Raw genomic sequence first — 25,438 nt, 5'->3', positions numbered from 1 at the left:
CGTGTTTTTTGTATTACTTTTCCCTGGAACATTCTCTCACAGTCTGTTCTCTAAAACCTAAAAGAGGAATTATGGATTGGATCAACTGGTCCCCAAATGCAATTGACACCCCTTTCTCAACGAGAAGTTTGGGCTTGGGTGAGCCTGAGTGCTGAAGATATCTACCTATTCGGAACCATGGTAACAGGGTTCTGGCTGATCGGAGCTGGCTTGGCCCTGACTTATCAAAGAATTAAGAAAGCGGAACCGGCTGTTCAAACCCCCACAAGGCTGCCCGCTGGGATTGGAACGATGGGAGAGGCGTGAGTTTCTCAAAATGGGCTCATTGAAAGCAGCATGGTTAAGACCTTGGAGACGCTTACAGCTGCCGTGAATACTCAGAATAACACCTCTGTACGTATATTGGTTTACATCAAGGAGAGGCCTGCTCAAAATAACACCTTTGAGTGAAAGTTGGATTACATCGTAGAACAGCTCACTGCAGTCGTGAGTTCTCAGAATCGGCTATCTGAGCAAAAGAATGACAACACCACAGAACGGAAGTTTGATACCATCATGGAGAAGCTCGTGGTTCTCCAAGGGGAGATTGAGAGACCAGTGTCGGAGTGTTAAAGAACAGCTTTGAAATTCTCATGAGTTGTTGCAAAAGAAAAATTACCATGGCACAACACAGAAGTGCTACCTCGTCAGGCCAGGACTCTGCAGTCTATTTACACCTACAGGCCAGTGGACACTCTCTCAATGATGAGGATGTACACATCCTGGACAGGGAAGAACGCTGGTTTGAACGCGGAGTCAAGGAGGCCATTTACATAAAAAGCGAAAGACCATCTCTGAATCGAGGAGGGGGCCTAAGGGTACATCTTTTGCCATCTTACAATGCTGTGATTGCAGCCATTCCCCAACTCTCTGTGAATGGTACTCATGGCCATTGATCAGTGGTTGTTGATCAATGGTCATGAGAATTTGCATAATTAAGATTAAGGAACTGACCTCCCAGCCCATTGTTCCTTCAGTGGGCTGGTTTCAGTCATTATGCAAATGTACTGTTTATAAGATTGGGGAAACCTGCAGTCAGCTGAGACTGAAGAAGTCACTTGGATGAGTGACGAAACGTTTCTCCCACTGAAAACGCTCCCAGATGAACAGAATCAACTTTTGGGTAGTAACATAAATACAAATTACAGCTGACTCCTTTATTCTGTGCTTCTGTAACTACTGTTAGGGAAAATGTTCTAAAACACTTCTTCAGTAAAGACTCAGAGAAGAGAAACACAGAACTTCTTGCTAGCAAGGGCAGTCTCCACACTGAGACTCGCACGAGAACTGCCCTGATCTTTATTTATACTTCTTGAGCTGTGTGTGTGGTGTGTGTGTGTGTGTGTGTGTGTGTGTGTGTGTGTGTGTGTGTGTGTGTTGTGTGATCAAAGGGTCATATAACATGAAAACAAAAGGTACATCCTTGGTCATAAAGAGGGTAGTCTCCCCCACCCTAGATGGCACGGTGAGGAAGTCCAGCAGTTAAAGCACTTAGACTAAAACAGACATAGCTACGTTAAAACAATGAAACAATTAAGACAAGATGCGACCTCTTCCCATGCTCCCAGGATGTAGGTGTGCATTCTAGTGTGGAATACACACCAAGCCTCTGTAGCCTGTTAAAGATCACACAACTTATCACTACACAACTTATCACTACACAATTGATTATACACCTCTAAGTATACATGGTTAAACATTTCCTAATACAAATAACTACAAACAGCATCCTACCATAAGCAAACTTATATCACTAAAAGATTATACTGACTACTGAATACAATTTTCCATTGACAATTACCTTAATTTGTGTTATGCTTATATAATAACAACAGTCTTGAATTTTGAAATCAACACACAAACTGATTTTTTTTGTCAGTTGGAAGAGTTGGGATTAAATCATTTTCAGTGCCTCAATTATGCTTTGCTTTTTATTAATAAGTGCTATAAAGTTATATAGTGTAGCATTAAGTGGACACAGCCCTGAAAATAAAGACACGAGACTATGCTTGCCTGGGAAAATATAGATAAGAGGGAACCATTTTCTGTGGAGTTACTGGAATGCTGTTGTTTAGACTATAATGAGAGATCTTCTGTAATAAAACTGTCAGGGGCTCGTCACCATTTTGAGATCTGCGGCAACGTGTCTTGCAGGACGCATCTCCCTTCTAGGAGTATTGTAAAAGAGAAATAAAGTGTTAAATGGTCTACTGAGCAGTGTTTTGTCTTCCATCGGATGCTTCTGAGGAATCAAAAGAACTCAGTAAAGTGATGATATTAACAAACGGGGAAAAAAATCGGTAAATTTCTCGATATCTTTGCATGCACGGTAATATTAATTAGCAGGTAATTTTTTCACTCTGGGTTTTGCTACCAGTCTATGTGCTTCACTGCTGTAACACCTCTGCTGCGACACTGGTGGATATTGTTCTTTCAATAATATTCCGACTTACTCAAGACCCACTGTCACAGCCATGTCGATATCAGCACAGGTGGATGTATTACAGTGTGGACAATGTACAGTGACATCTGTGGATAAGTAACACCTTAACACCATGTTAACTGAAGGAAAAGGTACATATAAACATATATTATATGGTTTGATAATTGTGTTTTCAAATTGAAGTTATTTAAAAAATAAACTCATTAAATATTCTTTAAAAAACAAACAAACAGAATCAAGTTTTAAGAGAAAAGGAATCTTTTATTTTCTATACATGTGCCTCATGTCAGAGCTGCTCAGGGAATATTTACACCATTGGAGGCTTTTCCCTTAATTCCTGAACTTCCTTATGCAAGGCTGTTAAATGCAAAGAGGAATAATCCATAAGTGAAATAGGATAAATAAGTATTAAACCAACATGGCTTAGTTTCTTCTGTCACTTTCACCTTTGCGCTCTTCTCGGTTGCATTCAGAAACAAGGATGTGGGGATTCAAACTCTCCCCCAGATCCAGAGAAGCTTCACAGTTCAACCTAATAATTTTTTCCAGTTACACAAATGGTTCAAGATATCACTTCTTCTCTATGACGTGTGGCTCCAACAGTTTCTTCATGTGCAGCTCCTCCACCAGCTTATCCACACAGACCTTAAACAGAGGTTCAGGTTCCTGAAGGACAAGAATATAAAGACAACTAAACATGTTGGTCTCATGTGTAGGCCTTTCTTTTAATTTATTACTGCAACATAGATGAATAACTTAAAAATATCAAAAATGCTTCAAATGTAGCTTAAGAGAGATTTATCAAAAGATGTATCTCATGACCTTTAAATGTTACAGCTCATTTTAATATAAAACAAAGAATAACATTGTCAGCTTTCATCTCACATGGTCCTGGAAGCAACACTGTGGTTTTAATAGGAAAAACTAAGGGTTCAAATCCATCAGTAAAGAGGCCTGTGGATAAATAGGAAACAGTCTTCCTCCTGCAGGGTTTCCCTTTTCTCACAACCTTTTTTCTGTAAATGTAATGTCACATACCGACACATAACTCACTCTAGACACACCAACTTAAAACTTAAATGACTCATTACTTTGTGCTCCAGCTGCCGCTGTTTCTCCACAGCCTCCTCCAGACTTAGACCAGCCCACTCTACCACTTCTTCTGGGATCTCAAACTGCTGCTCACAGAGAAAAAAGTGGGAGTATTATTTATTTATTTTTTCCTTTGATGACTTTACTCACCAGATCCTCGGTTGACTCAGACATATTGTACATACCTTGTATTTCTCGTAAACCTTTTCTCGTTTAATGGGGTCATTAGGGTAAAGCTCTGTGTTTTTGCGTGCTAAACGAAGCAGCATTGCCCTCTTCAGGTCCATCCCCAGTTTGGAGTTGAGGTCCTCCTTTGGTGTCTACAACCAGTCATTAGTTAGAGACACATGGAAAACACAATAAGAAAAAGTTCATGTTGAACCGGAGTAGTTTTCTCTTACTTTGAGGATATAATAGTCGAAGCCATAAGCAGCATCGATGAGGTCCAGAGTGCGAGCTGTGACTGGGATGGTGAACTTGTGGTCAAGGATCTCGCTGTAAAGTTCTCTCTTGAACACTTGTGGTTTCCAAGTTTTCCTCAGACGAGTGGACATCTAAACAAAGACAGTTTAGACAACTTTTAAACTATTTCAAAACACACACACGAAAAAATACATTTGAGTAAGTAAAACGAGCACTTTTTTAATTTTCTCAGGTTAAATAATAAATATATCACATAATATCACATGAGGTGGTTCACCACAAGTATTCTCATTGGCAATAGTCAAATATATCACTGAAAATAATCAGCTGCTTCTCCAATGAGTCTGTCATTATCAAATGACCTGTAGCTCCACTCTATTAAACTACTACTGCAAGACAGCAGCAGTCAGAGTTCATCCCACAGCTCGTGGAGAAAAACAAACTCCTCACAGACTTGCTCTTAAAGAAGAAATAGTGGTTCTGATCAAGACAAAAGCCTCGTGTGACCTGAAAGAGGAGCTGGCACATAAATCTGTCTCGGTATGATTCAAATAAGGAATTATTATCGTCATTATTTGTAAGGAGATGTTTCCTCTTTTGGTTTAGGTGGCGTTCTACTACAGAACTATGGTGAAGAGGCGCCTCACCTATTTTTCACATCATCTCTCACCTGTCAAACAGAGATATATGTGCAGGTGGAGGAGGTGGTTTGTAGGCTCACACGGGCCTGTGAGCGATTTAGTGATTTCCTCTTGAGGCAGAATTTTGAACTTTTTTCAGTTGTTTACACTTTCCCCAACCTTGCTTGGATCTGCTGGTTGTTGTATTTGTGGTGCTCCAAGCCCATGTTGCCAACAAGGAAGCTGCTGCAGAGTGTCCTCTATTGGACAAACTACGAAACATCAGCACTCATAATATAGCTGAAGGACATTTCTCCCATCATCTTTACTTTTCTGACTTTCATTTATCAGCTGTTATAAATCCTGATACTGATCATGTAGAATTTTTCTCTCAGATTAATATATATATAAACGCTGAACTTTCACAGCCAATAATACAGCAGGTGATGTTCTCCTTTAGCAATACAGCGCTTTGCCATTTTTACTAAGCAGCAGTAAAGCTTTTAATTTTCACCCAATTCATATTTTCAAGATCACTTTACTTTTGTGAATGGTTCTCTGTAAAAACACAATGGCTTGATGCAAATCAAATGGAGCAAACTCAGGAATACAACTTCTAATGCTCTGTTCTTCAGAAGCTGCCCCCTGCTTTCATACAAGCATTTTATATAATATAATATTCTTATAGAAAATTATCAAAAGAGGAAATCAAAAGAACACAACAGCAGCACGAAAAAGACAAAAAAAAAAACTATTCTTCTACAGACTAACTTTGTCATTGTTGGCATATCTGTAGCCCGATATCCAGCCCTCTCCTCCCCACAGGCCGTCCTGGGACTCTGGAGGGTAGTAGATTGGGACTGGGACATCCTGCACCCGTTCCTTCAGCCCCGTGTTGGGGTTGGCTCGGTACTGGACTCCTAGAGGCCTCCAGTGGACAGGTGTGGGTTCCTTCTGTTCAAGTGACTTGAGGTAGTGCTTCGGGAGACGAGCATAGATGCCCTGTTTCATTTTAAGGGCCTCCCACACTTTAGGGGAGTACTTCAGAAGAGGCATTTTTGCTTTTGACAGTCAAATCTGCAACACAGAGGGATGAAAGAACAAAACTTAGTGTTGCTTGTATTGACCAATCAAAAAAATCAACAGTGTTCCAGTGTTTGCAGGGGTTACAGCTTTAATACATACAGAAAATATTCTGGTGCAGAAATAAAAGAGGAAAAACTTCCTGATTTTTCTGTGACAGGTTGCATTCTTAAAATAATGAAGCGAGAACTGCGATGAAGACTCAGAAAGTATTTTTTTTCAGTTCCCAGAAATGCCTTATGTAATTACAAGCTGAACATTTTTCTGAATCGTTTATTTCTTTTGATAAATAACTACTGGGATACAGAAACAGAATAAGTTTGATGATATTAGCTGATCGTTAACCAATGCAGGCCAACAACACAGTTACACACCGGCTTATTTAATGAAACAAGCCCTCCATAAGTGTCTGTACCAGCACCATTAAAAGGTCTCACCGCGTAATTAGAAAAAGCAACGCCGTCAAACAACAATGGAGATTTTAATCCACGTTTTCTCAACATCAAGCCAGCAAGGGCATCGTGAATCCTCCGCTACTGGCCGCAACTTCCGCGAAGAGCAAACAGCGTCACATATGATTGGCCGAGAGAAGACGTCACTCTGTCGCTTTTTCCGGGCAAACCGGATGTGCACCCACGGGCAGAAAATAAAAATGTACTTTAGACCAGAACAAACGAAAGACGCGTTCTTGTAAAATACTCATCATAATTATACAAACGCTTTATGTTTGTGTTTCTTTCATCTTTTTGCATCAAAAGCTTCCTTTAAGAATCTAAGCGCTGTATTTTGTTCATTATTCGGTAGAAGTATTCTTAAAATCCTTCATTACTTATAAGCAGCATTACACTTAATAAATGTACAAGAAATCTGTTTTTTAAACCCTAACGTCAAGGTGTTTTTGTCTTTTAGTCAGTTAATCAGACTTCATTGCACACTTAGCGTGCAGATAAATAGAATGAATTACTGGAGGGAGAAGCTTAAAGAAGAAAAGAAATCCTTAAAGAGAACCTAAATCAGTAGTAGAAGAGATTCAACAAGAGACGATAATCTCTCCATAGCAGGGATTGTAGTTCATTGAACTCTGCAGGAAGTTTACTTAAAAAGAAATAAAAATATATAAACAATCTTTTTTTTTTACATATATATGTGTTTTAACAGTTATATTTATATGCAGATGTGTCTATCTGTCACAAGACGGAGTGGAGACGGTGTACAGGTAGGACTTTGTTTGTGAAACCCTTCTGTTTAAAGTGCTCATGGTTTGGAGGACCATTACCATCTCCTGCATTGAAGAGGAGTTCAGATATTATTTTGATATTCATATATTAGAGTCCGTAAACATGAACTTTTATTTTGGAGAGCAATGACGAAGGTTGACAGGAAGTGGCACAATGCGTTTTTAAGCGTTTATACAACACAAATCATTAATCGCTCAATTACTCATCATTTCAAAACTGTTCTTCGCCGTTACGCCCGAAAGGTGGAATTGAACCACTCTGCCGCTAAGCAGCTACAGGTTTGAAGCCTGCACCCCGGACCACCGAGGCTCATCCGGGCACTTACTGACATCCTCTTTACGCGTATAAATACCCCATACCTTTAATATTCATCTGACTCACGGTGCTACATACAGTGACTGTTTCAAGCGTGCTTTAATCAAAGATAGGTGACAAAAACAATCGTCTACTGTAAGACAGATAATCTAATCTTTCTTGTGCGAATAAATCACTGAAGAAAAGACGTGTAATCAAGTCTGCGCTGTTATGCAAAGCAGACGTGCTTTGATTGGCTGTCTGAAAATATAAAGGAGGAGACACACGGATTTCTCAAAGGTAAGCTGCATCATCACCGCTACAACAGAATCCAAACAGCCGACCGCTGATTATGGCTGTATTGTCTTTGGGTGTGTTGTGCTGAATAGAAATATCATTAAATAGCATTCAAATTATAAATAAAAGACTAAAAATGAGAAATGCATAAAGCCTAGATGATGTAAAGCGGTTTCTAGAGGCATCTCAAGCACATCTCACACATAGCTGAACTCACCTCCTGCTCTTCTCTTCTTGCTTCATGGGACTTTGACTTAAACACAAGATATTTTTCAAGATCACAAAGATGTTTAGCAGGGATAAGAAGGACTCACATGGTTTACACTTACAGGAAATTTACCCATAAATGTTTGTTATTGTATTTTAGATTAACTCCAACTTTTCCACACAGTATCAAACTCGTGTAATGTTGCAAATATAGCATTTCACGATGAGTTATAGCTGTAGCCAAATTTTAATCGTAGAATGATATTTGGAGTGAACAATCTGGAGCAGTGAATCATTTTTATTACTTATTACTCCCGTTTAAAAAAAAACAGAACATATTAGAATGAAGATTTGTTTTATTGTTTTATTGTTTTATTGTTTTATTGTTTACAACTTGGAAACACTAACAGAGTTTTCAGGCACAAGTATGGCGACATAGGGGATTACAAAAAAAATCTAAACCATTTTACTACACACTGCATAAAATTTCTTGGAGTAGCACCACAAAACTCGAGACTGATATTGAGCTTATTCGGGTCATTTTATTTCCTCACATTTCACCATCTTCCCCTCTCCGTCATGAAATGAATGTGATGATTAATTTCTTTCCTCCGTGGTTATTCTTTGGTTATTGTCAGAGAAAAGTGTTCTCAATGATCAAAGTCTGAGGCTCTTCCTTTGTTTCTCCACTCGGTGGCGCCAGGAGGCTCTGGATCGCCTCCTCTGGAGGAGAACAGCACATACTCCTGGCACAGGCCTTTCCGCAGGAAAGACTGCACGCCAGGGGAGGTGGTGGTGAGGGGTCCTCTCTGTGGATAACAGGAGAAGCTCCGTCCTCGCTGCCTAACGAGGTGGAATCAAACTCTGGTTGAACAGTGCAGCAGCTCACACCTGCACTTCGCAGCACTTTAGTGACTCCAGACATCATTTCAGCACACCTGCATACATGTGAAATGAACCTGCATCAATAAAATGTCGCATTTTGAATTTAGACAGATCATATTTATGATAGCCACTCAGCAATGACAGTTAAAGTGAGACTGGTGGTCACATTTTGACCACCATGTTATTATTCTTTGACTCTATTAGAGTAACCTTGCATTATGCAAAGTTAGAAAAGGATCCTTATTTAACATAGAATGGAAATAGAATGCTAGAATAAAAACGTTTAGTTAGATATGGGCACAACAGCTCCTCTTTAAGTACATTCCCAACTAAATACTCAGTGCTGACTGTCAGAACACCACCGAAGAACAGAAACCTATTTGTCTCACCTGTGTGCTGGAAATCCCGTGTAGCAGTGCACATGAACAGAGGCCACAATGAGGGATTCAGTTAACTGCCAGACGTGGAGGTCGTGCACAGCCTGCACTCCAGGCAAGCATGCAATCCTCCGCCCAAGATCAGTAACGCAAATATGTGGTGGTGTGGCCTGTTGTAGCAGCAGCCCATACCTGTACAACTACAGAGGGAAGCAAGAGTGAAAACAGAGGCCTGTACTACGAAACACACTTTGGAAGTGCCAGAAAGTGATTGGCAGCAGTGTTGTCAGAGAATATGGAAAAGGGAAATAGCTGCAAACCTATAATATTATTATATATATCATATATAACCTTATTGTAAATCCTGTGGACTGCCCTCTATCAAAATATATATACATACATGTATATATATTCATACATATACATGGATATGGCACATAAAGAAAATGGATACAAATGTCAATAATAGACATTCAGTCAGACTTTTGCACAGAGAACCAGGATGGTCTAAAGTTTGTTTTTGTTTATTTGTGTTTGTTTTTTCACAAAAAAAGCACCTAAAGTGGAGTTTTTTCTGATGAAAAGCAGTAAAGAAAAATCAGTAAAAATGAAAATCAATAAAGACTCTTAGATACAAATGTAGTTTTTTTCCCCTGTTGGCTGCAACCAATTTTATTGTTCTATAAACCAGAATATCTGACTCTCAAACAGAGCAACTTTTTGCGTCTGCTGACCTTATATCGATTTTTTAAGCCTACATTTGAATTATGTTTTTATATCTATTCCCGACTTGCTTGCAGACATTTAAACCACCAATTTAATGTGAAAAACTGTGTTTTACACATTAATTTATTCAAATACTTGATTTTAATCCACCAGAACCTCTTGTCCATAACTGCATTATTTCCTTCCTGACTTCAAATTGGCTAAAACTTACTAATGCACTAAGTCTATACCTGTCTTACTGACCAAAGTGCTTAAAGCACAAGCATATTCTAACTGTACTTTTAATAATAAACTACTGTACACTGCTTTTCCTCTCACACACTCTCATAGTGTGGATTTACAGTTGTGTTGTTTTCAGTCCGCATTACGTGTTTAACCTCTTCATAGTTTTCCTGCAATATAATTTTATTTGTAAAATCAGTTGCTCTGCTGCCAGTTAACTAAGTAGATTATAGAAAGATACTCTGCTTGAGATGAACTCATTCTGTCGTGCATCTATTCTGGATGCAGACTAGAGGCCTGTCTCCAGACCTTTCAAATGATTACAACTTTAAGTGTGTAGTTTAGCATGACATAAACACACAGAGCGTGACCTGCGGTGCAGAGGTGGCAATCAGCGTAATGACAGCCAGCAGAGAGAGGCCAGGATCCAGGTAAACCAGGAGGCAGCAGGCACCAGAGCTGTCGATGACCTCCGGGAGGATCAGTAGCATCACCAGACTGTTGATCAGGCCCAGAAGAGACGTAAAAACTCCCTGAGTGACAAAGATCAATGACAGGAGTCTGATGGGCCAGCGGTTGGTTGGAACCGGATTCTCAGTATGAGGTAATGACTTGCAGACATCAGAGGTTTTAGACGCATTTTGACTCTCTGAAATATGAGAAAAGAGCAAAACACATGCTTTGAAACTGTTGTTTGGGCTAAAACACAGGAACCTGAACAGAAAAAAAGTGGACAGTCTACAGAGCTGAAGTGTTACCATGATGTCCCGTGCAGGTGTTGTGTTCAGGATTCTCTGTGAAATCACTCTGACCCTTACAAGCCTTCGAATCTTCAGCACTGAGCACTACTTTAAATCCAGGCGGGTGAACTTCTGGCTGTTGTTGCTGACTTTGGGCGTCAGTGTCAGGGATGCTGGAGGTTACCGGATTGCAGAGGACGAGCGCCTTGCTGTGGAGCATATCGTGCATAGCAGACTCAACTTTTGATACACTCATGTCTTCGAATTCCTCTTGGCCCATGGATTGCTCCTCAGCCAGGACTGTGGGAGTGGAACACAGGAATGAAAAGCAAACATGGACACCATTTGATCTTCCTTACAGCTGAATATACACTGCATAGCTACATTAGAGTACATAGCTAATAATCCATTCCCAACGTCTACATGCACTTGGCCTAATCTAGCCATTAAAAAAAAAGCTTTCTACTCTTCTATAAATTGATAATTATTTTTGAAAATCAACTATTGTGGCAGCCTTACCAAGATGTTATAAATGCAACTAATTCTAGCAACCAAGGGTGCACCAATATATCTCTTTATCTGCTGAAGTAAAGTGAAATGTGTTGTAATCTACTGTGTCATTTGTAAGCAGCCACATTTAGTGTGAAATACATGCTGGCTGTAGCTTTATGTTTATTATACCGTCTAATCATTTCATTCCTCTTGTGTGATTCTCATTCTAGAAGTCTACTGAAGTATCTTTGCATGATTCACAGATCAAAATAATCTTTATTCCTCTTATATTGAAACTTGGCAGCAGCTCAGTTCATCTTCTGCATGAAACAAGCTGTTTTAGCTCTTTAATGCTTTGATACCTTTAAATTAGCAGCAAGTGGGCAGGGCGTCTGTGCTTGCAACAGAGTACAGATATTAATATGTATGTGAGTGTAAAATATATAAGAAAAGAATATAAGAAAAAACAACACTGACTAAAAAAACAGATCTCAGGTCTGCGGTTTGAAGCTGTAAATCTGCAGGATTGGATCAATGCTTACCATCCCTGATGGTACAATGAGCCGAAGAGTTGTGTGCAGGTAAATAAATTAGCCCTTTACCTTCTTTCATTATTTTTTTGTGTGTTACCTTTTTGGTTAACTAGTAGGTGAGATCCAGTCTCTTCCTCGCCCACCCCGGTCTTCTTATGTCGCAGAAGATCACAGCTCAGCCCGAACACAAGCATCTTATAGAGCGTGCTGACTACTCCAACCACCACAAGCAGCTGGGGTTGATGCACTGGGTGTGGCTTCAGGAAAAAGTGGATAATTTCCATGGAGTATGAAATACATAAGGAGATCAGTAGGAGGGTAGAAATGAAAACCCTCACAACCTGAACCCTGCTGTTGTGGTAAGACAGACCGCAGTTTAGAGCTGCAGGGGAAATCTTTGGGGAGAAGGGCTGATGAGGGTTGACCACTGATGGTGTCTCATGGTTAGGCTGAGCAGTGACTGTCTGGCTACCAGCTGGAGGTTCAATGGAGGAAGCATGTGGAGAAGTAGAGGGCTCCAAAGCGGAGAGCGATGTTTTAATTGTGCTTGCAGTCTGAGGAAGAGGAAGAGCCAGGTGCATGAGGATGAAGAGCGTGTGGAAACCATCCACCAGGGTGATGAGAGACTTACACAGCTGACTGATGGCGATCTCGCACATCAGCAGCAGAATGGTCACTCCCAGCATGGACCAGTGTAACACCCGCATTCCTGCAATTAAGAGTACAGAAACATTCAAAACACTCAGAATCTGAGACCCAACCGGAGGCACCAAGCTCAAACATGAAGGGCGACAGTCACATAACACATGAACAGGTGACTATAACCACATGTTCTGGCATAATAATAAATAATAAGTGATGACCATTTATAGCTCAATCTAAGTGGAGATGTTTGTTGAAAAAACAGCATGTTAGCACTAACACCTGATACCAGCTACCAAGCACGGTGGTGGGAGTGTAAGGATTTGGATTTGTTTTGCAGCCACAGGGCCTGTGCACCTTGAAGCCATGCAACATGAACTCTTCTGTATGCAAAAATATCTTACAGTCAAATCTGAGGCCATCTGTCCGACAGCTAAAGCTCGGCTGAAATGGGATCATGCAACGGGACAGTGATCCTAAGCTAAGCAGGAAATCTACAACAGAATGCCAAAAGAGCCAAGGTGTTGTAATGACCAGGTCAAAGTCAGAACCTCATCTGACTGAAAGGCTGTGGTAAGACTTTCAAGGGAGCCCACAAATCTCAGCGAACTGAAGCAAATAATGTGAGAGGATAAAGTCACAGGGATGAGATGTATGTACTTTCTCACAGGCCTGGTTAGAGTCTTTTGAAAAACTTCTTTCTTAACAACATGTATGCAAACCATTTATGCATCCAATGGTTGAATGTGTTATTATTTTAAAGTCAAGAAAAAAAGGAGTGAGAGAGTGAAATTCATAAAAAAAAAAAATAACTTCAATAACTATTGAAATCCATCCATTCACTGATTTTCTCAACTGCTGATCCAGTTCAGGGCCATGGGAGAGCTGGAGCATATTTTTCAACTATCATAGAGCAACAGGCAGGTTACACCCTGGAGAGTTCATCATCCACCGCAGGAGCTACAAACGGGTCAAATGTTTCACAAAAATGAACATTTCAGAGTTAAGAGCTGAATTCTATCCCTGAAGTCAGATTAAGTTTTGTCCTTGCCTGAAGAAACAAACTCAAAGAGCTACACTTTGTGTTGCGATGTTGCAAAAGCATCTGTTACACTCAAGGTCAGGATGTCAGCTGCATGAGCCCATACAATTCACACAATTCACCACATGCCTCTGTGCCGTCTGGTGCACTCATGACTTCTCAGCATACGCGCACTGATGATTGAATAAGTAGAACTCTTATACATGAAATGAAGCATTGCACCTTTTGAGGGCTTTTTGTTTGGTACTTTAAAAGTCATTTAAAGCCTTTTATTACTCTCGCGATTAAAATCTTGAGCTAAAGACGACTTTTTTTTTTTTATAATTGCAGCAGTCTTGGTTTCAGAGAAACAACTTTTCAAACAAGAACACGTTTCAATCATGAAACCTACGACCAACTTTCCACAGCATGTCATATATTCTAAAGTTCATTTACCCCGGAAAAGTGGATGTCCCTCAGCCGGCACTAAAAGGTAAGTTGGACTCCTGGATGTGATCCGTGCAGCTGAAGCTGAAAAGTGTCATTCATGGTGCTCACCATCTCTCACTCTCTCTGTCCCACCACACTCCTCCTCTGCTGTAATCACAGTCATGTGAGCAGGGGAGGGTGTGGGTGGGATCATCCCTCGTTGGTGGGAGAAAATACGTTGAAAATACGTTCACACGGCCCACCCACTCTTCAGATACCCTCCAAGCAGATCAAGTGAAGCTTATTTGCACTAATTAAACCCCGATTGTGTTGTCAGGATTATATAACACCATCATGAGGTGAGACCTTCTCAGCTCTGCCTTAAACTATTTAGGATACGGGCATCCAGTCAATATTATAGCTCCATTACCAATGGACTTGCTGCCTTCAGCTGGCCTGTCTAATTATAGTGGGAATCAGGGTATAACACTCTATTATAATTTGGAATAAACTAAATACTAAACACTCTCTAAGCCCCCTACTAGTAATAAAATATTCATTCAGATATTCATTCAAGTATTTGTAGTATATGTACTGATTATTTCATCGTCTATTTCTTGAAATATTTATCAAAGGAGGCAGAAATATCATATTTACTGGGATTCGCATATTCTTATATTTATTCTATATATCTACATACGATCTACAGCACATTTGTGGGGAGAAACGTTCATGCTTCGATGTCAAATCTAAGCTCATGTGAGGCTGTATGTGTGCCAGCTCAGTTTGTGTCAATGGGCCAAAATTTGATGAGTGAATTCCTAATGCTTTGTTCCACAGGCAGAAGGGTCAACAAAAAGTCAATGTTCAGATCACACATAAGAGTTTTCTCCATAAGAAGGGGAGTACTTTAGTGTATTTGCAGTAATTTAAGTTTAATCAAGAATCGTTTTAAAATCTTTCCTTTTTAAAAAAAAAAAATTCCTTAGCCCCTGTGAGCTGGGTGGATGTGCTGCACCCTCTCTGTCCCCCTCTCATGATCCTACTATGACGCTGCAGTCCCATCGGCCCCTGCTCCTTAGTGTCAGCGTGAGGGGGGTTGTTTCAGTCCACTGGACTGTGGATCAACAGGCCAGATAGGGGCTGACACCACAGATAAATCCCTACTGTTTCACCAGCATGCCAGCACATTCCTGAGGCACAGCTAAACCCAAGGAAAGACCCAGCGAGGAAGCATTTGATCACTTGTCGCTGTCCCGAAACAGAAAGAGGGAGCCATAAAGTTTGAAATATTGCCTGTTATACCAATTTCCCCCACCTCAGTATTTTTTTTTATTCTGGGAATGTGAATCAGTGAATCAAAGCTTAAAATCTTTACACTGACCCTGCAGCCCCTCTAGAGGTTTTATCTCTTCCAGCAATCTAAAAATAAAACTCTGACACATATTTGTATATAATTGCTTAAACATCAAAGAGTCATCAAGCAACCCCAAAGGACATGCCGTTCTTTAAAACACCTGTGCCTGTCTGTGTCTAAATGATTAATTATTCATTTCTGGTTGAGTTCATGTTAGTGGTGGGGAAACATGGTTAGGGTGTATTTTTTCTTCTTCACAGAGGGTTGGCATCCTACTTAAGAAAGGATAAGGCACCCTTGTTAACTATCTCACATTAACAGTTAATCGAGATCACATTAGTCATTTTAAATATGCTCAATAGCATTTCTGCACTCTGTGACTTTCTTTTGGCCCTCCTTCTCGGGCCTGTTGCCTGAGAAAATCCAAGGCTGTCCCATAAGTCTTTTGATTTTTCGAGATAGTTGTACATAACTAAATGTGATGGCTAAAAAAAAAAAAAAAAGCCACCTTTAGCCTATGTGCAGCAATTACATGCTCACTAAATAAAATAGTCTGGATGGCAACTGAAATACTTCAGTTGGGAATGTTAAAGGAAATGTTTTAGTATTAGATCCAGTTCAGCTAGTTTTGGTTTAGCTTTAGCTCAAAGCTCACAACAAACTCCATAGATGCCAGCTAAAACAATAAGCTTGTTCAAACATACAGATTCAAGAATTAATACATTTCAGTGGTGAACTTGGTATAATTATCAGATCAAACTGCATCTTAGTTATTGATGAAAAATAAATATTTAGGTATCATTGTATTGCCTTCATAGCCAGTACAATATGTTGTTTTTAGAGGTGTTTAGGTGATATCTGAGAGTTCATTGGATATAATACAAATACTGTGCTAGTATAAACATATATCCATGAAAACTACATCCAGCTTTTTCTGAGGTGGTCTTGACCAAAGAAATTCCTCTCATCTGCCAACTTAGACTAAATAAACAAATCAAATCCTGGATGGATGCCAACAGGAGGAAACCAAAAACGGAGATGCACTCTTGAAATCACACTTCATTTTAATATTGATTAAGAGAACACTGAAAGAAAGGGGAAGCTCACTGATCTGGCCCACTTAATATTAAAGTGAGCCATATGAGGCCCTCGATGTAAAAAGAATTTAACAACAAGACTAAGCACAGTAAGAATCCAAATAACACAGATGAGCTCTGTGTGATAGACAAATTTTGATCAAAGAATTACATAAAGAATTTTAACATCAGAAAATTATTCATGCTTTTATTTCCTCTTAGTTCGATTTCGGTAAAGGCCTTGTATGTCAAAAAAAAAAAGTCATAGCTTCCAAGTGAGCAGCTGCTGTCTCAAGAATTTAGCTCTGTTTAATCCAGCATCCCTGTGTGCACATGAAAAGCAATTTCCTTTGAATCGTTCTTCACTAGAAGAAAATCTGTGTCCAGTTAATATTTATTAAACCACATACTGTACCTGGTCCTGCTCCTTGCTGTGGGCAGTTATCAGCTTTTTCTACTTGAGGAAATTAAACATCGGTGGAGAGATTCAAGAAAACTTCACACTGATGAACTTTTCAGCCATCTGCCCCGAGGTCCACAATCACATGCCTCGTACCAGCGTGGAGATAAACAAGCCTCAGGTGCTTTTCGAGCCATATGATAAGTCACAAAAGAAGAAAACGCAGGAGGCCAACAGAACATTAGGAATGTTTTATTTCAACGAGAATTTCCCCACGGATGCAACAAAACCAAAACTCTGTGCAGCAACAGTGTCACACAGTTTGTGTCCCGAGATGTAAGAGTCCAGACTGAGAAGAAAATCCTCCAAATCTACACCGAACGTGATTACACTACACTGACTGCAGGGCAGGTTTGGGTGGGTGATTACAGGCACTGATGACAGGAAGGACGTTTTGTGGCATCACAGATAACTGTTGCAATCGGTGAATACAGAAGAAAACTGAAGATTGAATGAATGTAGGCCTGTGGTTCCAAACTTGAGGGCTAACATTAAAATACATCTCTTTTCTTCTTAAATAATCGAGTAGTTTGGTGTCTGGCCTTTGGAAAATGACATCATTAATAATAACAAACCAGCTGAGTGGTCAGAGCATCGCCCCTTACAGCAGTTGAAGTAAAGGAAAGATCACAGTTTCTGTTTACAACTGTAAAAGTTTACAAACATGAAAAACAAAAAAATAGTGATTCAAAATGCAAAGATGAGCCATTTCTGGTACTTTCTTCAGCATTTCAGGATTCATAATGTAACTTTGAAAACAAAAAACAAAGAAACTCTGTGACATTTACTTGAAACTTGCACCACGTTGGGCCACTCTTCTCAATTTTCTCTCTTTCTTATATAATTGGGCGGGGTGGTCAAGAATTTGTATAGTAAAACATACAGAGCAGAGCTCCCATCGTTCTCCACACCTTCACCCCAGGACAGCCTACTACACCCTAGAGGGGTGAGTCGGTTCACACTGGGGAATAGTTTCAGGAGGGGGAAGTGTTTCTCCTGGAATCTCTGTGGTGTTCTAATAATAACACCATGACTTCTTTTTGTTTTATACTTAATTTCAAAGGCATGAAATAGAAATGACCATAGGACAGGAGGGAAAGAGAAACAAGGATCTTAAGGAACAAAAGAAGGTAGCTAAAACATGCTTATCTCCTTTTTCTGAAGCCAACTTTTAATTTAAAGGCTGTGAAACCCTGGTGCAGAGAAATGGGACACTTGTTTATTTTCCATCAGCCTGCTATGAAATTTGACTGACGATAAATCCAAACGAGTCCCCTGGTGCCAGTTGGTAAATGCTAGGAAACAGCCTCATTATTCACAAAATGAAACATGCAAATATTTAGCAAAGAATAAAAATAAATGAATAAATGCTGAACAGGTGGACAGAGTATAAAGATTTTCACACTTATTGATGTCTTCATGGAGTTTTTGTAATGCTACTTTTAGCAACTTCCTTATTGACAATCGGTCACCACAGCAGGCAGCACGTTTGATTTGATAGATTTATTTATGTAGGTGCCAGGTGCACTTCTTGACATCACCACAGAGGGATTTGTATCTCCTCCCCAGGATCCTTCTCCATTGTGAAGCGAATGAATAAACCACTGCAGTATTGAGCCACCAGAAATACAACGATAAAGTCAGCTTTCAAAAAACACCTTAATTTCAAATCTTTCCTTACGATTGAGATAATATGTGAAGACCTGAAACTAACAGTATACTCTCATTACATCAGCCAAACATGTCCTATAAAGAGTAAAATGCATGGATGTGTCAGTGTGTTTGATCACACAGTATTTTAGTCCTGGTGAAGTTCTTAACATGGGGATCTTTGCTCAATAAGTTGCTATGGTCTACTGTAAAATTATTGTCTTATCTGAAAACAAATAAATTAAGCATCCAAAGCAAAAAGCAGAGGACTGTCTTAAGATCTTTCATTTTTGGAGCGTCTTCAGGTTGGGTATCACTGGTCTAAAGTGACTCAAATGTAGAGATGTCTCATGTATAAGTCAGATTTCTGTTAGTTGGAGCAAAAGATGTGTGTGTGTGTTGGTGGTTGTTAATCAGAATTTGAGAACAGCCTGACAAGCTTGAAAAGTGTGTGCATGCAACTTGAAACTGTGTAAAAAACAAAAACAAAAACCACATTAATGACACAGCATCCGACGTTCAAGTAACATCGTTATCAGTGACAGGCTTTGGGTTAACGTGCCTGCGAGGAGCCGCTCAGCAGTGCGGAAAACAAGCCAAAAAGAACAAAAGAGCAACAGCACATTTCTTTCCTTTCAGAGGAGCCGTAATCATGTCAGTGCTGCTTGCTGCACTTCTTATCACCATTTTAATTGCCGTTACTGCAACATATTGAGCCTGGTCTGTTATTACATTATTTGTAACCCAAAACTTCATCCAAATCATTCTTGCTGTCATTCATGCATTCGTGTGCAGCTCCAAGTGGAGTATTTTCCATTGAAACATACATTCAGTCATATTATTAGTTATTACATGCATTTATTTGAGGAACAATTTTGCCATACATAACTTTGTGATTACCAGCACAGTTTAATTAAGTTAACAAATTATTCTTTAAAAAAAGAAAAATCTAAAATTAAAGCATTACAAACAGTGGGAGCAAACTATCGTTTGGGTGTAGAAGAGCAGGAAGGTTGAATGCTGCTCCGTCGGCAGGAAAAGAAATCCAACCTGCCGGTATCCGCTTCAGGGAGATACCGTCTAACTGCCCTGCTCTGAAAAACTATGGTCAGGAGTTGGATTTTTACAGACATCAGCACGTGATTCTGCTCAGACTGTGTTCTCCTTTGGGCCTGTGGGGAAACAGCCATCACTGCCCCCTTGTGGCCACAGATTCACACAGCAGCGCAGCTTTAAAATATGTTGCCTCTTATGCCCACCGCTTCTTTGTTTTGCTGTTACCGTTTCTAATCATTCAATCTTATTTACCCTTCCTCTCATTTTTATTAGAGCCCCTCCCCCCTCAAAAAACAAAAGAAAAACTAAATATTTCCCCTAGTGTGATATGATATATACATCAAAAACTTTAAAGCAAACCCCTAATCAGAAGAAAGGAAAGGAAAATGGGGGGGTGGGGGTCAAATAAATCAGAGGGCTCATAAAATAAATATAAAGTAATTGATTTCTCAAAACAGCCAAACAAAAAACCTGGACACCCGCCCCCTTAGGAAAAAAATCAAAACAACACTGAATCTGAAGTGGTGAGACTGAAGGCAACATGATGAGGAGCGAGAACATAGGGGAGAGATGGCACGAAGTGCCAGTGGAAGACTGAGGGACCGGAGGAAAGGAGCGGGGAGATGACGACTGAGACCAGGCTGTTTTTCCTTACACTTTCACACAACAAAGATCAATCGAATAAAGCAATCACTGAGCTGCAGAGAATCAAAGGAAAAACTGATTTTTGCCCCGTATCGCCCAGAAATAAATCAACCAAAATCAGACGTATACATTTCTGATATTCACTAAACTTTTCTTTTCTTTTCAGCGGGGAACAAATCACCGACTCGGTGAACTCTAAAAAGCATTTTTATTGTAGCAGAAGCGAGCGGGAGACGGTTGCAGCTCCTCCGCGTCAGATCTGAAAGGTCTGAGCGGTGGTGGGAACGCCGATTCCTGAGGGGCCAAAGTGAGTACAGGAGGAGAAAACAAACAGGAGAGGTCACTTTGGCAGAAGTCCCTTAGAGTTTAAAGGAGGGAGTGGGAGACACGCACACAGAAAATGTTGACACTTAAACAGACACGTTAACAACTTCAGCTTCTGTGGATATAAAAGCCTTAAAGAGCGACCTACTCCAACCTCAAGTGTTTAAGCCAGCAGGTCTGATGGGCAGGGTCTACCACTGTTCTTTTGTCTTCTGTCACTTCACATCATCTGTTATTGTCTTTGTGTATGTATGTTACAAAAAATCCTTTTAATTACTTTTTTTTTTTTTAATCATTGTGGAGACCTACAGAAGAGCGCAAGGAGCTGTGAGGAAGGTCCGTCTTTGGTTAGTGTTTCATCCTCTCTCTTTTGTCCCCACACTTCTCTTCATGTAAAGATTGCGGCTGACAAAATGTAGTGACAACAGGTTGAACTTTATTTCTCTCCCCCTCATTTCGCATATTCAATGTGCATATGCATGTGTGTTTCAGTGGTTGGGTGTAGTGTGGATGTGGAGGGTCTCCTTATGTCACAACTGAGCTCCACAGGCAAATCTTGTCCTTCAAGTCTTTTCCATTATTTGTTTGTATCTTCCTGTACAGAGCTGTGAGTTTAACACTGGGTCTTCTGTCCTTTATGAGAATGCTGTGTTGGAGGTTATGACAAAAACTTGAAGGGCAACCAGTCACGTAGCAAAGCCAGACAACTTATGCTGTTTTCACCTGTCCCGACAGTCCCTGTGGAAGCAGGAGAGAGGAGATAAACGTTTTAGAAACTGAACTTTGATCCGAACCACGTTTAAATATTTCATTAACCACACCATGAAGCTGTATTCATGTACACACCAGAAAATGGTCCATTTCACAATCATTTGCACTACAGAATATAGTCTTACTACCAGTGAGCTGGCAGGCTAATGTCCGACTACAGAGCTGCACCTCTGTTACACAAGTGTTTGAAAAGCTGCAGAGCATGTATGAAAACATCTTAACACTTCTCTTTGATACAAGCATTGCAACTAGTATGTATCATTTGTTTCTAGGCTACATGGATGATGACATTTAACACCTATTGTTTGCCCTATATAAGATCTGATTTATGATTGGATGTTATTGGTCATATGAGATTTAAGATTGTGCTGTTTCATTGTCTGATGAAGAGCAGACACTTGTGTTTTGCATCATTAATGTCATTATCTGCACATTTGGTCATTTTATTGCGTTTTAAGTTGTGAGAAATGAACTATGAACTGAAATATTAAAAGAGCAGAAGCAGAAAACACAAAGTGCCTTTTCTGTCATTTTCGTGCTGTTTTTCTACCAGAAGGAGAATGTGCATAGAACGTGCTACATATTAGCACCAGCTTAACACTTTCCAGAAGCAGGTTCTGTAGCATTTTCTGCAAAGGGTTCTCACGTTATGGTTGGTCTTCATCAGTTGCATACTTTAGAGAATAAGGCTCGAACATGTACACAAATATTTGTTTTCTAGCCACTAGAGCCAGATGAAGTCTCATGAAGGGCAGCTTTGAAATCCGGCCAATCAGAACTGACTGGGCTCTTTAGGTTTAAAGTAACTGAGGCTGACATGAGGGGCTGTTAGAGGGCAGGCAGAGACTCGTGTTTATTTGCTGATTAGCACAAACAGGAATTATGTTTTTTTTATAAGTTATAATGCAACAAAGTAGTATTGCTTCAAGCAAACTCTGCAGCAGATTAATAGTGTGATAAATGCTCTATACCTCACGGTGCATCTCTCCCAGTCTCCAAACTGGCTTCCAGCAGCAGTTCCTCCAGGTCCTGTCCACAGCTGACACTCACTACACAAGTGACACATAAGAGACTTTAAAACAACCTTTCCACAACAACAACAACAACAAAAAAATCTACTGAATGCGACCTGATTTAAAAAACATGACATCAGTGTTCACACATTCTCACCGTGCTCCATCACACAGCTGCCAGGCTTGGGGCTTTCAGTGTCGAGAAGATGGAGGGAGAACTCAGGTTTCAGGCCATTGGGCAGAGCAGCACCGACCACCTCCCCTTCTAGAGCCTCAGCAAAACTCTCTCCCTCGTCTGCAGAGCTCTCGTCAGCCGATTCCTCCCTTTCAACCGGTGGATTTATTTGAGTGATGGCTTCAGGCCAAGATGAGGTGGGGTTAGGACTTTGTGTTGCATCTCCTGTTTGAGGATTTGACTCCTGTGCTCCACCCTGAGTGACAGCTGGTGCCTGCAGATCAGTGTGGACAGAGGGGAAAGACTCTGCTTCCTGTTCATGTGCCTCTGGTTGTTGCTTTGGCCTTGGCTCCTCTTGGTTTGGCTGTTCTGTCTCTGCTAAACTGAGTTTTTCATTTTCTGGTAAGCTGACTAATATTTCCTGCTTCTCTTTCTGTAGAAGTGTCTCCTGTGTTTGGTGTGGTAAGCAGGCCTCCTCTGCCGCAGTTACTACATCATTTGGTAGCTGTTGCAGTCCAGATGTTAACAGTTCCTGCTGTGTAGGTAAACTAGTCTGGGGTGGATTCAGTTCCTCTGACTGTTCACGCTCTCGGGGTATCACCTGCCAATCATTTCCTACAGGACCTTTCGCCTCCTCTTCCTTTTTGTTTCCTTCTACACAAAGAGGCTCAGGTTGGGGGCTTTTAGGGCTCTCTGTTACCTGGTCTGATGAGGAATTTAAAGGCGGAGCTGGTGACTGTAGACTTGGATCTGTGTTTTCAGTTGTAGACTGTGGCTCTAGTTTGCAGGTCTGTGGAGTATTTAGTGCTAAAGGACTCTGCTCTGTCATTTTAGAGTCTGTCAAAAGAGCAGGTGAGTTCTCCTTCATTTCCTCCTGTGTCAGTTGGGTTTGTGTAGGTGTCTGAATTGCACACAGGGGTTGTGTCTGCTGTGTTGTGTCTGCAGGAGTCTTTGAGGGCTCTTTAGACTGGCTGGGAACAGCAGGCACACTTAACTGGAGCTGATGCTGTTCAGGGGGGCTCTCCACCCGGGTCACCATGAAAATCTTATGACCCCTCCCAGGGCTTGAGACGGATATGCAACGTCCAGGAGATGGAGGTGTGCCCGGAGGAGCTGCAGATTCTGTGACGGTGACAGAAATTACGCTTGACCCTTTGGACGGTGAGGCTGAGGATGTATGTGAGGCACTGAGTTGAGACTGTGCAACCCCTGGATGGGTATGAGTAGCAGTCTGGTTTGAGAGAGTGGAGGAGTTTGAAGTGGAAGATTTTGTTACCACCTCGCTTTCCTCCTCGTCCTCAGTGTCAGAGTCAGACTCCAGATGAGTCTGGGGAACATCTGAGTCAGAGCTCGCTCCTGACTGCCTGCTTGTCTGCGTTTCATTTCCTGCCGTTTCATCGTCTTTATCCTCTACGTCACCTCTCTCCTCTGATGCTGATTCATGCTCCTCCTCTTCCTCCTCCTCTTCTTGCTCTTGCTCTGTGGCAATTTCAGCCATAGAGGCAGACTGCTTCATCTTCTGCTCATTATCCTCTTTTTCTTTAGCAAGGATGAAATTCCTCTTACAACCATTCTGGATCTCAGCCAGCAGGGCACGCTGTGTCTCAATAAAGCTCTTTACCTAAGAGACAAAAAATCAAAACACAAAAAACACATTTCTAATATGCAAAACAGTCACTGTAACGGGGCCTTAATTCTTTCATTTGTTTTAGCAAGAAGTATGTTCTTTCACAACACAATCTTTTTTTTTTTTTTTTAAAGGATGGCATCGTGCTGGCATAACAGATGGAGAAGATCATAAGTACCTCTCCCCAGAAAAAAGACGATTGTACTTTTGTTGGGGATTAACTAACAACTGAGATCTGTTGCCTATTGGGTATTTATCAGAGCAGTGCACATATCATATCATAATATCAGCATGGCTCATCAATTTCTTTTACAGTTTTTGGACAGGAGAAGTATTTGGCACCGTCCAACAAGCCACACTAAGCTATACCTAAACTGTAAATACCTGTATTAGGTTTTGGTCTTCTCACTGGAATTGCTGAAAATGAGTCATTTTATATACACTGAAAACATCACCTCCTCTCCTTATGAAGTTAAGGGGGCTTCGAAATCCAGGGAAAATATTGGCAAAGTACAAAGGCACCTAATTTCAACCCAACAAACACATTTGTACACAGCTGAAATGGGATAATGCTGCAGAAATATTTGGACTATGTTCAACCATCTCCTTCCTGTCCTCTCTACCCTTTACCATTTCTTATTCACATACTCACAGTTTCTTTCTTGGGCTCCCGGTCAAGGTCGAGACGCAGCAGAGAGGTGTTAACCTTCAGGGCAAGAGACAGGGCCATGAGGCCACCTGTTTTAATCTCATTCTCTCGAAGGTCCAGGCGCAGCAGTCTGGGGCTCTCAGCAATGAATTCGGCCACAGCCACAGCTCCTAGAGCACACAACAACAGGAAGCCAGTCAAAAATGCCAAAATCCAACACACACGCACACACCAGAAAAAACTACAGCTGAGGAACAAATACATCATTTCCTACCTTCACAGGACAGCTTGGTGGAAGCAAGGCCCAGCCTGAGCACAGAGCGGTTGGCGATCAGCCCGTCTTTCAGCTTGTGGACTCCTTCGTTACCCACCGAATTATGGCCGAGGTTCAAAGTCTCCAGACTCTGTGTGCATGGCTGAGAGGAACAATATTTAAATTACAAGTGGAAATAATAATGAATAACATAATCAGAGTGTTTTGCTGTGTTTTTTAACAGTACAGGAATAAGTACAGTACAGAATGTCTATTCTTATTTAATACACTTAATGTACAGAATTCACCTGCTTGCTGCATACATGCTACATACATGCACATTCACATAATGTACATAATATATAATGTTCTTCCTCTCTCCCCCTTTTTGCACAAGTTTAGGAGCGTATCAGGTTACATTTCACAGTGTGTTATACTTGTATAACTACGCATGTGATGAATAAAGAACCTTGAACTTGAATAAGCTTTGTACATCTAGTGTAATTTTAGAAATGTAAAAAAATAAGCAACGTTGTACTTTATGCAGGATTCAATGCCTACATGAAGTGTTTACAGAAA

The 25,438-nt window shown here is 40.7% G+C and overlaps 3 protein-coding genes and 1 non-coding gene across 4 annotated transcripts in view; all 4 read right to left on the bottom strand.

The window, feature by feature from the left end:
• Positions 1-2,722: 2,722 nt before the first annotated feature.
• mrpl28 (mitochondrial ribosomal protein L28) lies at positions 2,723-6,278 on the bottom strand. The gene is made up of 6 exons (XM_005929931.3): positions 6,138-6,278; positions 5,389-5,694; positions 3,976-4,128; positions 3,760-3,894; positions 3,574-3,660; positions 2,723-3,148 (listed from the first exon to the last, which is right to left on the bottom strand). The coding sequence occupies exons 2-6, from the start codon at positions 5,671-5,673 to the stop codon at positions 3,053-3,055; spliced, it is 756 nt and encodes a 251-aa protein (XP_005929993.1). The 5' UTR covers positions 5,674-5,694; positions 6,138-6,278; the 3' UTR covers positions 2,723-3,052.
• Positions 6,279-7,170: 892 nt separating this feature from the next.
• trnastop-uca lies at positions 7,171-7,257 on the bottom strand. Its single transcript has one exon. It is a non-coding gene; the product is annotated as a tRNA-Sec (tRNA).
• Positions 7,258-8,092: 835 nt separating this feature from the next.
• Positions 8,093-13,987, bottom strand: LOC102289617 (zinc homeostasis factor 1). The gene is made up of 6 exons (XM_005929932.2): positions 13,831-13,987; positions 11,809-12,420; positions 10,705-10,986; positions 10,318-10,595; positions 9,011-9,198; positions 8,093-8,674 (listed from the first exon to the last, which is right to left on the bottom strand). The coding sequence occupies exons 2-6, from the start codon at positions 12,416-12,418 to the stop codon at positions 8,371-8,373; spliced, it is 1,662 nt and encodes a 553-aa protein (XP_005929994.1). The 5' UTR covers positions 12,419-12,420; positions 13,831-13,987; the 3' UTR covers positions 8,093-8,370.
• Positions 13,988-19,187: 5,200 nt separating this feature from the next.
• The window catches only part of ppp1r37 (protein phosphatase 1, regulatory subunit 37), a 47,383-nt gene continuing 41,132 nt past the window's right edge, over positions 19,188-25,438 (bottom strand). Inside the window, exons 9-13 of the mRNA XM_005929933.3 lie at positions 24,881-25,022; positions 24,610-24,776; positions 22,313-23,951; positions 22,114-22,191; positions 19,188-21,109 (exon numbers count right to left, since the gene is read on the bottom strand). Of these exons, the coding sequence (XP_005929995.1) occupies positions 22,115-22,191; positions 22,313-23,951; positions 24,610-24,776; positions 24,881-25,022 (2,025 nt within the window). The 3' untranslated portion in view covers positions 19,188-21,109; position 22,114. The remainder of the gene's footprint in view (positions 21,110-22,113; positions 22,192-22,312; positions 23,952-24,609; positions 24,777-24,880; positions 25,023-25,438) is intronic.

Source organism: Haplochromis burtoni, unplaced genomic scaffold, assembly GCF_018398535.1.
Source record: "Haplochromis burtoni strain Fernald_Lab_line unplaced genomic scaffold, NCSU_Asbu1 Contig_128, whole genome shotgun sequence".
Taxonomy (NCBI): domain Eukaryota; kingdom Metazoa; phylum Chordata; class Actinopteri; order Cichliformes; family Cichlidae; genus Haplochromis; species Haplochromis burtoni.
Note: the sequence above shows the minus strand (reverse complement) of the source record. Positions and strands in the feature narration are given on the sequence as shown.